This window comes from Thamnophis sirtalis, unplaced genomic scaffold (assembly GCF_051295495.1).
Source record: "Thamnophis sirtalis isolate CommonGarterSnake01/CBP01778 unplaced genomic scaffold, rThaSir2_p1.2 scaffold_8, whole genome shotgun sequence".
Classification (NCBI taxonomy): domain Eukaryota; kingdom Metazoa; phylum Chordata; class Lepidosauria; order Squamata; family Natricidae; genus Thamnophis; species Thamnophis sirtalis.
In genome coordinates, this window is record NW_028261388.1 from 181,811 (window position 1) to 195,608 (window position 13,798).

The 13,798-nt window shown below is 64.0% G+C and overlaps 1 protein-coding gene across 1 annotated transcript; it reads left to right on the forward strand.

The window, feature by feature from the left end:
* The first annotated feature begins 1,321 nt into the window (after positions 1-1,321).
* TRIM3 (tripartite motif containing 3) lies at positions 1,322-10,778 on the forward strand. Its single transcript, XM_087720910.1, has 12 exons — positions 1,322-1,493; positions 2,030-2,207; positions 4,717-4,957; positions 5,207-5,358; positions 5,464-5,644; positions 5,878-6,601; positions 6,701-6,804; positions 6,890-7,057; positions 7,439-7,607; positions 8,347-8,417; positions 8,789-8,929; positions 9,606-10,778. Exons 2-12 carry the CDS (start codon positions 2,077-2,079, stop codon positions 9,756-9,758), a joined length of 2,235 nt encoding a protein of 744 aa, XP_087577036.1. The 5' UTR covers positions 1,322-1,493; positions 2,030-2,076; the 3' UTR covers positions 9,759-10,778.
* The last annotated feature ends 3,020 nt before the right edge of the window (positions 10,779-13,798 follow it).

The window sequence follows — 13,798 nt, forward strand, 5'->3', positions numbered from 1 at the left end:
AGATTGATCCATTAGGGGTGGCTGCTGCAGCTACACACAGCACCAGCAGCAGCAGCAGCAGCAGGACAGATGTCCTTGGGAAGTGGATCCAGCACCACCAGGAGATGCATTTTTGGCTTAGGCTGGGTCCATCCAATGGAAGCCTTGCCTTGTTTGCAAACCCCCGGTTTTCGTGGCAATGCCTGGCAAAATGCTTTTTGAAATGAACTGCGGGCGGCGATGGCGCTTCTCAGCCTGGAGCCTGGTATTTTGTTGTCTGGGTGCCCTGGATAGTAGGGGGGCTGCAGGCTTCGGCTGAACCCTGGCAAGGCTGAGTGGCTCCGGGATTTTGGGCCCTCTGGCCCTGGGACACTTTTGGTGGCGCTCGTAATGCCTTTCAGGTATTCATCCCCACGGATGGGGGGGACAGGTGTGTTCCCCCGAGGAACATGCAGTCTTGGTAACGCATGGTAAGTGGGAAGCAGGGTCCCTGGTGAAACCTGCTTCAGACTGCGGAGGCTCTTTGTGGTAGGGGGAAAGACATCTGCTCAGAGGCCAGGGGTGCAGAGCCTCTTCCCATTGGCTGGAACCGGAACGGGGACCCATGGGGCTCTGATCGTGGGTGTGGAGGCCTTCTGGGATCACGGTGGGGCCCGTCCTGTTCGATTCCGGCTCTGGATTGCCAGGCCAGCGGGTTGCCTCTCCTCTGCCTGGAAGGTTGAAGGAAAGGTACCCTGGCTGGGCTTGGAGGAGGGCCTGGCCAGGGGCTTCAGGGAAGGAGGGCACCTTGGGGCATAAGGGGTGCATGCGTGGGACTGAGGGGGGGCGCCCCACCCATTCAGCCTGCTCGGAGCCCCGCCAGGCCGAGGAGGGCAGCAAAGGAAGGATTCGCGGGCAGCAGCCCCTCCGCCCCCAGAAGCGCCACCGCTCCTGCCACGCCCCCGCCTGCTCTGGTACCCTCGGCCCAGATGCAGTTCCTATGGCAACCAGCATCCCGCGGCCCTCGCTGTAGCCGGGAGGCCGCCAGGGGTCTTTCCCCGCGCGGGCTGGGCCGCCTCGGAGGCGGGAGCGGGTCCAGCCCTCGCCGCGCCACTTGCTCGCTTCTCCCCGCTCGGGCACTGCGGAGAAGCCGCAGCTGCTGCAGCTCCGAAGCGGGCTCGGCGGGCACGACCATTCTGCGGCGGCGGCGGGGGAGCGAGGCGGGGCAGCGCGACCGTCCCGCCTCCTCGGCGGCCGAGCCGCACTCGGGCTGGGCGAGAGGGACGGGCGAGGGCGGCGCCGGGCTCGCTGCGGAGGGGGGCGGGCGCGATTCCGGCTGCCGCCATCCCTCCCCCCGCCGCCGCCAGCAGTGGTACGCTCCGGCCCCATCAGCAGAGGGGATGCGCTGAGAAGCCCAGCCCGCTCGCAGCGCCGCCGCCGCCACCGGGAGCGGCACCGCGGCCGCAGAGGGAGATGCGGGCTCCGCGTCCGGGATTCCGCTCGCGCTGACGCCCCCTGGCCGGCCGGCCCTTGCGGTGAGCGGGAGCCGCGGCGGGCGCGCAGGCACCGTCCCCGCCCAGCGCAGCGAGCCAGAAGGGCGGAGGGGCCATTAGGCCATTGCCGTCTCCGCAGAAGGGCGTGGCGGGCGCCCTGCCTCGGAGAGCCTCCCCGGCCCGGCCGCCTCCCCGCCGCTGCCCGTCTTCCCTCCAGGGACGGGGAGGAGCCGCCCGTAGCTGCAGCCTCCGCGTCGAAAGGCCGGAAGCCCCGGGCGCGGTCGGCGAGCGGCCTCCTGTTCCTCGCGGCGGCGGCGGCGGCGCCCGGAAGAGCCGGGGGGAGAGGCGGCGGCGGCGGCGTTGGCGTTGCTGCGGGGCCGGGAGGGCCGGGGGTCGGCAGGCGGGCCGGGGGGCCGAGGCGGGCAGCGCGGCGCATGCTCGGGGAAGGGGAGGGAGGGGATGCGGCTCCGCTCTCTGCCGCCTCCCGCGAGAGGCAGCCCGGCGGAGGCGCGGTCGCCCTTGGTCCTTGGCGTGCGGCGGGGCTGAGGCCGGAGGGCCGCTTGTCTCTTCCCGGGCAGAGCCGCAGCAGCAGCACAGCAGCAGAGGCGCCGCGCAGCCTCCCGCCATGGCCAAGCGCGAGTCCAGCTCCAGCCCGGTGGTGCGGCAGATCGACAAGCAGTTCCTGGTGTGCAGCATCTGCCTGGACCGCTACCACAACCCCAAGGTGCTGCCCTGTCTGCACACTTTCTGCGAGAGGTGAGCGCCGCGGCCCCGCCGTCTGCCCGGGGGGAGTCCCGGCCTGCTTCCCACCTCCGGCCTCCGGGCGGCCGCTGGGTCTGGCCAAGAGGCTCGCTGAGCGGATGAAGAATGACGACAGGGCGTTGCGGCGGGGGGGGGGAGCTATTCTCAACCCCCCTCTGCAGATTGCCCCCCCCCTCCCTCCGAGGGGGCCCCCAAAGCCTGCAGGCTGCCGTAAGGGCTGCGCTGGGTCAGGCGTGGGACTCGGGTTGCGCTGCAGCCTCTGTGCTTCCTTTGAGCCCTTGAGTGAGGGTCTAAGGAGGATGGGGGGGGGTAGAACCCACCCAAGCAGAATGGATGGGACCTACGGTGCTCTGGGCTCCCTGACAGGCATCTGTAACATTAGAAGGCAGGGAGGGTCAGGCAGAGCGAATGGGTTTCAACCCACCCTTTTTCCTTTGGAGGACACAAGGACTCCACTTAAGCGCAGACCCTTCGCCCTGCGAGGTAGGCCAGCCCAGAATACGGCCGGGAGTCCTCGCTCGCTCTCTCTCTCGTAAGGGGACAAGAGATTCTTGCAGGATGGAAACTATTCTTCACCCCCACCCCCGCCTTCCACTCTCCCAAAAGTGTGTCTGTGTGTCTGTGTTCCCTTCCGAAATGTTCCGTTGGGGTTTTGTGGCTCTGCCTCCTACCGGCCAAGGTCATTGGTACAAGCACAGCAGAGGGAAACTGCCGGGTCCCCAGAGGCCCTGGAGAGAGCGGGTGGTGGCGCTCCTGGAAGGGAAGCCTCTGGGCTGACCCACTCAGGCTCTTCGGCCAGTGATGAAGCCCACCCGTCTCCCACCGTTAGGAGGACCCTGGAAACTGCTCAGAGCTGACAGGCCTCTGGGTCTCCCACATGGTGGACTGGGCTGCGGATGTGGTCTCTGGCCCCCACACCGATTCTTTGCTGGATTTGCCTGAGGCAGAATTTGCTAGCAGCTGCGCTGGTCCCTGCAGTCTCCCAAAGCCAAAATGGGCCCCTCTGCTTCTGCATTGGCCAAAGCTCTCCGCTGGGCTCCGCTGGCCAGAGGATGCTTCCCGCTTAGACGGGGGTGCCGAGGGCTGGCCATCCAAGAGGCCTGGCCAAACCCCCTCCCCCCAGGGAAGCTGCGCCCACACCAGACCCGGAATTTGGGCCTTGCCACTCGGTCTGGGGAAGGGGCCCAAGGGTTGCTCCCCTAGTGCAGTGCCTGCCTCGGCCTTCGGGGCAACGGGGTCCTCCTCCCGATGCCAAGGCTCCTCTGTGGGCAACGGGCTGGCTCCCGGCGTTGGCTCTGAAGGCAGGTCCTGCAGAGCAGAGGGAAGGGTGGCGGCCGAGGCATTTGGGGAGATGCTTGCGTGTGACTCTTGGGGTCTTCGGTGTGACCCACTGCCGGTCGATTGTTCACGCACAAAAGGGGAAGGAAGATTTGCTGGGTCTCCTAAGCGGGCGGGGGAGGGGGGAGGAGACTCGAGAGTCCCAGCCATCCCCCTCCTCTGAGGAAGGGAACCCACTTCCCTTTCGCCTTGCTGAGCGTTTCAGCTGCAGCTGCTCCCTGGCCTGGAATAGGAAGCCCCGGGCTCTGGTGCAAATCCTGGCTGGAGCCTGAGCAGGACCATGGTCCTCTTTCCAGCCCACCCTGCCCACGAGAGAAGCTCCCCCCCCCCGCTTTCCATGCGGTGAGCCAAGGCCTGGGCTCACTCTCTTCCGGCACCTCACGGAGAGCTGGAAATTGGAGGGTGTTCAGGCTGGCAAAAGACTTTGTGTGTTGATCCTCTGCCGGGTGTGGCATGGCCTTGTGGACAGGGACCATCTCCTGCACTGAAGCTGTAGCCTTATTGGGGGTGGCTGCAAGGAAGCGGAACCCGCTCGAGGGGTGGGCTGGAGGTGTCGAGGCAGTGGGCAGACCATGGCGGTTCATCCCGAACCTCTGGGGCCCACAGCTGGTTGGGGGAGCAGGCAGGCTGAATAGCAGGAGCCTCCAGCATGGGCCCAGCATGGGGAGGACTGAAGCAAGAGGGCCGGCTGGCTACTTGGGGCACCCAGTGCCTGCTCCCCCCTCCCCCAACTTGGTCCTTTCCGTGACCCGTCAAAAGCGCGAATGTCATAAGCGCGCCGACAACACCGCGGCGCTAAAACCGCAATTTCAAAAGCGCGCCGACAACAGCGCGCTGACAACAGCGCACCAACCGAAGCGCGATTTCATTTAAGGTAAGATTTACAGTTAGGTTTAGGGTTGGGTTGAGGGTTAGGTTGAGGGTTACGTTACAGCGCGCTTCTGTCGGCGCGCTTTTGTCGGCACGCTTTAGGGCTAATTAGTCGCTAATTCGTCACGCGGTTTTGTCACCGCGCTTTAGACACCGCGGTTTAGTCAGGCGCGGTTTTGTTGTGTGCGCATTTGTAGTGGTCCTTTCAAGGGCTGGCTGTGGCTGAGGGCCCCGTCCGCTGCCTTCAGCCAAGGTCCAGTGCCCGTCCTGACTCGCCTTTTGCCCCCTTGGCCAGGTGTCTCCAGAACTACATCCCTCCCCAGAGCCTGACCCTCTCCTGCCCCGTCTGCCGCCAGACCTCCATCCTCCCCGAGAAGGGGGTGGCCGCTCTGCAGAACAACTTCTTCATCACGAACCTCATGGAAGTGCTCCAGCGCCAGCCCGACAATGCCAGCCACGAGGATGCCATCGCCATGCTGGACTCTGTCAGTGCTGTGCCGGGCAAGCCACTCTCCTGCCCCAACCACGAGGGGAAGGTATGTGTGGGGCTGGCGCTCGTGGGGAGGATTGGTGGGAGTGGCTTTGGTGGCCCCTCTTCTTGCCCTCTGCCCAGAAGCTTTCCCTGGGCAGTGGGGGGGGGCGGGTGGGGGGTCCACATCTCCGCTTTCTTTTCCAAAACCAGGGAGGGTTCGGGGGGAGGGGGGGTTGCCCACAAGTCAGCCAGGCTGGCTGGGGATTGGGTCACAAAGGCCCAGGGATCACCAACTTCCCCCTCTGCCCCCCAGACCATGGAGTACTACTGCGAGGCCTGTGAGACGGCCATGTGCCACGAGTGCACGGTGGGGGAGCACCGGGAGCATGTGACCGTGCCTCTGCGGGACGTGGTGGAGCAGCACAAGGCCTCCCTGCGCCAGCAGCTGGACGCCATCAAGAGCCGGTATTTCCCCGGGTGGGCTGCCCACAACCGCAGATCCAGCTGGGGGGGGTTGGGGGCTTTTTACTCCGCTGCACAGGCTCCTGAGGGCTCCTCATTTTCTCCCAGCCTGCCACAGCTGGCCGCAGCCGTGGAACTCGTGTCTGGGATCAGTCAGCAGCTGGCGGAGCGCAAGAACGATGCGGTGGCCGAGATTGGGAGCACTTTTACTGAGCTGGAGAAGGCGCTGGGACAGCGGAAGGGGTTGCTGGTCCGAGACCTGGAGGCCCTCTGTGGGGCCAAACAAAAGGTAAGCCCAGAGAATTTAGGGGGTCTCCTCTGGGGCTTGGCATCCCCCCCCCCCTTGCTTCCTCATCCAGCTTGAGAAGACGCATGGATGAGGGGATCCATGGGCAGAGCCCCCCAGGCCAGATGGGGTCAGGAGGGGGCTCCCGCCCTGCTCTTTGGCAGCTAAAGGGTGGGGGTCCCCCCAGCTGGCTCCCTGGGGGGGGGCAGGGCTGAGACCCTTCTTCCCTGGCTCAGGTGCTGCAGGCCCAGCTGGAAGTCCTGCGCCAGGGCCAGGAGAACATCCTCAGCAGCTGCAGCTTCACCGAGCAAGCCCTGGACCACGGGTCGGAGATGGAGGTGCTGCTGGTGAAGAAGCAAATGAGTGAGCGGCTGAGCGAGCTGGCCAGCCGGGAGTTCCCCGAGCAGCCCCACGAAAACGCCCAGGTGGACTACGTGGTGGAGACGGAGGGCGTGCGCAAGTCCATCCTGAATCTGGGCGTGCTGCTCACCACCAGCGCCATTGCCCACAAGACTGTGGCAACGGGTGAAGGCCTCCGCCATGCCGTGGTGGGCCAGGCCGCCTCACTGACCATCACCACCAAGGACAAGGATGGGGAGCTGGTGCGCAACGGCAGTGCCTGCCTGCAGGCTGAGGTGGTGGCCCCTGACAACTGCGCCCTGGAGCACGAGGTGCAGGACAACAAGAATGGCACCTACGAACTGCTCTACACGCCGCGCCAGGAGGGTGACCACGTGCTTTCCATATGCCTCTACGGGCAGCCCATTCGCAGCAGTCCCTTCCGCGTCAAGGCCGTTAAGGCCTCTGACGTGCCCCCCTCCCCAGACGATGTCAAGCGCCGGGTGAAGTCTCCCAGCAGCGGCCACATCCGCCAGAAGGCCGTCCGCCGCCCCTCCAGCATGTACAGCAGTGGCAAGAAGAAGGAGAACCCCATCGAAGACGAGCTGATCTTCCGTGTCGGTCAGTGCCCGGGTGGGACGGAGGGCAAGGGAGCCACTGTAACCCCTGGCTGGCTTGGTGGGCCCCTCCTCACCTCACTCGGTGTCCCTCTCTTGGCAGGAAGCCGGGGCCGAGAAAAGGGCGAATTCACCAACCTGCAGGGCATCTCCACCTCCAGCAGCGGGCGCATCGTGGTGGCAGACAGCAACAACCAGTGCGTGCAGGTAGGAGCAGCTCCTCTGCGGGCACCAGGGTGGCTGCCCGGGACCCCTTCACAGGCGCTTGCTTCCTTCCCCCCTTCCCAACCAGGTCTTCTCCAACGAGGGCCAGTTCAGGCTGCGCTTCGGCATACGGGGACGCTCTCCTGGACAGCTACAGCGCCCCACGGGGGTCACGGTGGACCTCAATGGTGACATCATCATCGCAGACTACGACAATCGCTGGGTCAGCATCTTCTCTCCCGAGGGCAAATTCAAGGTGAGCATCTGGGGAAGCAGACACGGTTTACAGGACAGGGTCTCTGGTGGTCCCCATCGGGTCAGCCTGACCTCTGCTTTTGCCCAGTGGTGGGCCCGTCTTCTGGCTGACCCTCTTCAGATATGTTGAACTCCCATTCTCAGTGCTTGGAGCAGGAAGTGAGTCATGGGACTTGTGCTGCAACCCATGTTGGTTGGGGAGTGTTGGTCCGCTGATCGGCTGCAGTGGGGACTATGGAAGGCTGCACACCCCTCGTGTCTGATCATTCCTCTGTGGGGGGGGGGGGGGCTGCCAAACGATCAGAGGGGTCAGGAGGACCTGCTCCCAAGGCTGACATCCATGCCCCGGAGCTGGCACATGCCCGTATGCCTTTCTCCCCAGACCAAGATTGGAGCCGGGCGCCTGATGGGCCCCAAGGGTGTGGCAGTGGACCGCAACGGGCACATAATTGTGGTGGACAACAAGGCATGCTGCGTCTTCATCTTCCAATCTAACGGAAAGCTAGTAGCCAAGTTTGGGAGCCGTGGCACGTCGGAGCGCCAGTTTGCAGGTGCCGCAAGTAGTTCCTCTCCTTTGCCTCAGGCCCAGCTGGGAAGGGTTGGGGGGCCACCCTCGTCCTGCCCGTGAGAGTGTCGCATCGGAAGAGGGGGACTGCCCCCTGCCTCCTTCGTCTTTGCACTGTTGCCTTCCATTGCCGCCCACCGGCAGGTGGATCCTTTCAGATGCTAGAAGCCTCCTCTGGATGCCCGGCAGGGGGTGGGCGGTGAAGCAGGCTCCCTCCTGCCAGCTTTGGGCACAATGTCAGGGCAGACAAGGGTGGGGTTTGTGCCCCCAAACAGCCCATTCCCCAAACCGGAGCAAGGGATGGCAAGTGCTCTGCTCTGCCGGCATTTCTACCGGGTCTTTGTGGAGGCAGTGCCCATTCGGCTGCCTCCCGGAGCAGCCCGTGGCAGCAGCAGCAGCAGCCGCTCTCCTCGGGTGCACAGCCCGGCTGGGCTCTCCTGGGCTGCCTTTGGCCCAAGGCTTCCTGTGGCTGACCTGGAACTTAGGCTTCTTTTAAGCCTTCGGAGATTAGGGGGTTTTCTGGACCAGACAGACTGTTTTTGGGGAGGGGGGTTGGGGTGGAGAAACCGGAGCTTTTTCTCTCCTACCTTCCGGCCCAGGAAGAGCGCCTGGTCTCCCTGCTCTCCGGTTTCCAGGCCCTTCCCAGGGGCTCCTTCCTTCCAAACTGCCCTGCTGACTGCAGCGGGGCTCCTGCTCACTGCTTCCCTCCCGTTTCCCTCGCCCAGGACCACACTTTGTGGCTGTCAACAACAAGAATGAAATTGTGGTGACCGACTTCCACAACCACTCTGTGAAGGTGAGAGGGAGCTCTCCCCTGTTCCAGGTGATGCTGGGGAAGGGCAGCTATGCTGTTGCTGCGAGGAAGGCTTGGCTGGGGCCCTCGGTTGCTCCTGTGGCTTATGGGCCTCCACACACACCCCTCAGAACCTCTCCCGCCCTGGGGCTGTGCCTGGTGGATGAGGGTTCCTGGGCCCCATTGGCTATGGGGAGGCTCCGTGCTTGCTGGGGGGGGGGGGGGTCAGCACCTTTGGTTCCTTTGCAGCAGCATCCCCCCAATCACCCAACAGGCAGCTGGGGGCAGGGGCCGGACCAAGCCAGGCAGTCCCTCTTGTGGTGCCATGCTGGGCCTGGGAATCTCCGCCAAGCCGCCTCCCTTCCTGTCCTCAGGTCTACAGTGCAGATGGAGAGTTTCTCTTCAAGTTTGGCTCCCACGGGGAGGGGAACGGGCAGTTCAACGCTCCGACGGGTGTGGCTGTGGATTCCAATGGGAACATCATTGTGGCCGACTGGGGGAACAGCCGGATCCAGGTGCTTGATGGGAGCTTGGCCTCTTCCTCCTCAGCAGCCAGTCGGGGGGGTGAAGTCTGAGGCCCCCCGGGGTGCTCTGGAGGGGCAGAGGGACTCCAGGGCCAGCTACCCTCCAGTTGCCTCTATAAAATCAGGGCTGAGCCCCTTCTCTCTTTCGGGGTCCTTCATTGGCCCCCAAGCAGGGGGTCCTAAAGATCCAGTAGCCTCTTCCCAGTGTCCCTTGAGCTACGGGGTCAAAGGCTGTGACTCAAACCCTTGGCCCTCGCTCCCGAGGATGGTGCAGCCACCGATGCTCCTGCTGCGTGGCCCTTCATGCCCAGGAGTGGCCAGTGTGTGGCACGGGGCTTCCCCTCTGCCCCTGGCCAGCAACACCCCACTGCTGCAAAACAGCCTTCAAAACGGCACGTTGCTCCCGGCTAGTGGGAGCGCAGGGCGACTCCTTTCGGGCCCGAACCTGACTGCATCCTGTTGGGGAGGGGCTGCAGCCCCCAATTATTCTTGTGACCCTTTCCCCCCACTCCTGAATGAGCCACGTGGCTTTTGAGACGCAGGAAGCGCGGCCACTGGAGTCTGTGGGCAGGGAGGTGCCCTTCCTCTTGACTCACGGGATTGGCCGTGGTGGCAGCGCTGCCCCCCCCCGCCGGACAAGAGTTCAGGGCCCCCTCCTCTCTTCCAGGTCTTCGACAGCTCGGGCTCCTTCCTGTCCTACATCAACACCACGGCGGATCCACTGTACGGGCCACAAGGCTTGGCGCTCACCTCGGACGGACATGTGGTGGTGGCCGACTCGGGCAACCACTGTTTCAAGGCTTACCGCTACCTGCAGTAACCCTGGCGGGGCAGGCTGGAAGGGGGGGGCTCTCCGAGTCCCTTCTGGCCCGCCTGCTGGACTATGTGCTTGGGGGTGGGCTGGCCCTCCGGGTCCTCGACCCCACGCCAGGTTGGAGGCTCTGGCAGCTGTGTGTCAAGGTGCCAACAGCCACAACGGCAACTACGCAGCACTGGGACAGCTTCTAGGGAGCGGGCTGGGGGTGGTCCTGCACTCTCCCAAAAAGCTTCTCCACAGTGAGGGGGAAGAGCCCCCCACGGGCACCATGCAGCTTTTATGACTCTGGGGGTGGGGGGTCTTGCCTGAGCCCCCCCCAAGTAGGAATCCCTTGGAGTCTCCCGGCTTCAGTCCCCCCCCCCCCGCAATTGTCCCTTCCCTTGTTTTTTTCTGCACTTTATCATTGCCCAGAAAGGAGACGAAGCAGCCCCCCCCCTCCTCTTAGCAGAAGGCGGACTGGTCGCCCAGCTGCAGGGACCGGGAGGGGGGCGGTGGGGAGGGGACCGGAGAGAGTTTCTGCCGTGCCTGCAGAGAGCAGCGAAGCCGAGAAAGGCTTCCAGCGGGGGACCCAGATGACGTCCCGGGAGCTTTAAGGTGGGACTCCGTAGCGAAGGCCAGGCCCCAGCCCCTTGGCCATGCGGGGCCACTTTGCCTACCCACCACCCCCAGTCTCCCGTTTTCCTTCTGGGTGAATTTCTGGGCTAGCCAGCGATTCTTCTGGGGGGAAAGTCCTCCGGCCAGTTGGGCGCCCTCGCTACATGGAGCCAAGAAGGGGGGGGGGGGAGCAGCCAGAGGCCCCACGCGAGTCCTGTGCTTGGCGGGGGCTCGAGGGGAGGAAGAGCTCTTTTCTGCGTAGGCGGGGAAGGGATGCGGGGTCAGTTTTCCCAGCCCCTCGACTCCCCATCCCGTCCGCCGATGATGCTCGACCCAGCTCAGCCGGTCTCCCAAAGGGCGCCAGCTCTCCCCCCCCCCCACTTTGGCTGAGCAGCGGCAGCCACGTGCTAATAATGGAATTATGTACAAATAAAAGTATTCTGAAAAGAAGCCGCCTCTCCGCCGGGTCTTGGACTGGGGGGGGGAGGAGGAAGGGGTGCAGCTGCTCCTCGCCCAGGGCCGCCTCTGCCCCCTGATGCAAGGACGGGGGAGCTGAAAGCCTCCGTCCCCTGCAGAAGACCCCCCACCCCACCCCTCCGAAGACCCCCTGGAGTGCTGGGACCCCAGAAAGAAGCGCGTCCCTCCCCCCGCCGCCTGCCCTGCTTGGGGCTTCCTGCCGACTGGAGGGGCCTGAAGCGCCGGCTGCCCCTCTGCCCGGGATCGCGCCCCCCCCCCCGCTTAAGACCGCCCAGTGAACCAGCCTTCGCCCCCCCCCCCCCCCCAATCCGCTGCCGGGACTCTTGTCCGAAGGGGCGCGGGGCCTTTTCCTGCCCCGCAAAACCCTCCATTTCGCCCACCGCTTGCGACAGCAGCCGGCCGGCCACGCCTGGGCTCCCAGCTCCGGCAGCCACGGGGACGCAAAAACACCCGCTCAACGGCCGCGACTCCGGGCTCCGTTGCCTTGCTCAGCCAAGGCCTGGCTCTGTCCGGCCACAGGGCCGCCCCGGCCGAAGCGCTCAGCCCGAGAGAGGCTTTCCCGGGACCCAGCAGGCTCCGGGAAAGCCCCGCCGGCAGCTCCCGCCGTGGCCGCCAGGGTGCGCACCGCCTCCTTGCAAGGGTGGCCCAGCCCGCCTCCCTCCAATGCCCCCTCGCGGACGCTGCCGGCTTTCACTCGGCCCCGCCCCTCGGGCATGGAGGAGAGCGTCACGGGGCGGGAAGGCCCCGCCTGCGTTCTCCTCGCCTCGGCAACAGCGCCTTGATTGGCCGCCGCCTGACGCAAGGGGGAGCGTCACCCCCCCGTTGCCCAGCGTGCAAAAAGGGGGCGGATCAGCGACTCCGGCCTTTCTGGCGCAAACCTGCCCATCCCCCAGCCTCTTCCCGCCACTGGCTGCGCCCTGGGAGGCAGCCCCTCCCTCCTCCGGCTTCTTGAGAGGGCGTGGCTGCGGCCTCCATGCCCCCCCCTCTCCCCGCCTTCTGCGCCTGCGCTTCCTTTAGAGCCAGTTGCCCCCCCCTCGCTAGCCTCTCCCCCCCCCGCCTCTCGGGGGAAGCGCAGAGGCGGCTTCGGGGTCCTCTTTGGGGGGGGGTCTCCCCGGGGCCACGGAAGGGGCTGCTCTGGCAGATCTCCCGGGGCTGGGTGGGCGCAGGCCGGCCTTCCTGAACGGCCCTTTCCCACTTTCTCGGCATAAAACGGGTTGGTCAGAAGTCGAGGCTGGGGTGGGGGTGTTGCTCTCCAGAGAAGCAACCGGGAAGGACCGGAGCCGCCGCCTGGGGACCTGCCGCCTCCTTCCCCGGGACAATTTCCCCTCATTGCCCCGCCTGCCAGAGGGAGAAGGGAAACGTCGTCCCTCTGCGCAGCAGCGTTGCAGACACCGAGAGGCTTCGAGGCGCCTGGGGTGCAAGGAGGCGTTTGCTGGCCGCCAGGTTCAGACAACGAGAAGACCCGCGTTGCAAGTCCTGAAGCGCCTCCCGTATGGAAGCAGGCGTCCTTCTGCATTCTCAAAAGTGGCGCAACACGGAAACACTCAACTCATTTCTTCTTGGTTACCTTGAGAGGGGGGAAAAGCCTTATGAGTAGATGGGGTCTCCCTTCTCCTTCGGGCCACGGGTGCTGCTGACCCCGGGTCTCTCTGCGAACTTTAGCCTTGTGGTTTGGGGCTTTTGACACAAGGACTTTTACTGGAACTTTGACTGGACTTCTGTGGTTGAAGGACACTTTCCTGTCTTTTTACAAGCGAGCTTTTCATCTGTCCCTTTTGCCCCCCCCCCTTATTCTTATATTTTAATTCACACTTTGTCCTGCTTTAGTAGTGGGGGAGGGGGGACGCTGGGGGCTCCTGAGGAGGAAACTGCACGAGAGGGCAGAGGCCTCCCTTCTTTGGGAACCGTAAAGTGGGGGCAGCCCTTGGTATCTTTGCTGGGAACCAGGGACGGGCAGAGAGAGCCTTGCGCAACCTGGGACAGTCCTGGAGATTTCCTCATAGTTGGAGGCCCCACTCGGCTGCTGCCTCCACCTGCCAGCGGGGGGGGGGCCTGTTCTTGTTCTGCAAGGGGTGTGGGACACGATGTGCCGCTTCCTGGTGTTTCAGAGCTTCTGGGAACCTGCTCGCCCTCTGCAAACATTTGCCTGATCTCTGGATGTTTGCACAAGTTGGGTGAAAAAATCCACCGAACTTTGATTCCCCTCTAAATCCACAGCTCTAAGGGCAGCAGCATTTCCGGCCTTTGGGCGGTGGGCCTCTGCCCATTTTTATAAACACAACAGATGTTTCACTCTGTGTTTAAGACTGCCAGCAATTAGGGGGGGAAATCCTCATTAATGCAGCGGAAGGGGGTCCTTGGATGTACTCTCCCCCCCCCATCTAGAAAAGTTGCTGCAGAGAATTATTAGTGCCCAAGAACGTCACAGAGCAGCAGACTCAAATGATAGGTAGTTGTCGATTTACAACAGTTCGTTTAATGACCGTCCAAAGTTACGGTGGCATTGAAAAATGTGACTTGTGACTTTTTAACACTGATGACCGTTGCAGCTTCCCCCTGGTCACATGACCAAAGTCGGAACACTTGGAAAGTGGCTGGCATTATGATGGCCGCAGTGCCCCTCTTGCAACCTCCTGACCAGCAGAGTAACACAAGGGGTGTTACTAACAATCGCAGCGATCTGCTTAACGACTGTGGCGAGAAAGGGAAGCGGCTTTTGTGGCTGCAGCACCAAACCGCATTCCGCTCTCCTTTTGCAGAGGAGAGGCCTTTCCTCTCCCAGCCGAGGGCCCCCACACTTTGCCACATTTCATTCCGTTGCCTTCACCTCTTCGGCTTTTATTTCCAACTGGCAGGCCGATGGTTTCCCCGCCCAAGCACGTCTCCTCTGCAAAGTTTGGTAGCTTTGCCTTCTTCCTTGGAGCTGTTTGCAACGATTCTGAAAGTCCTCCTGGGACCCACTTCACGCCTCC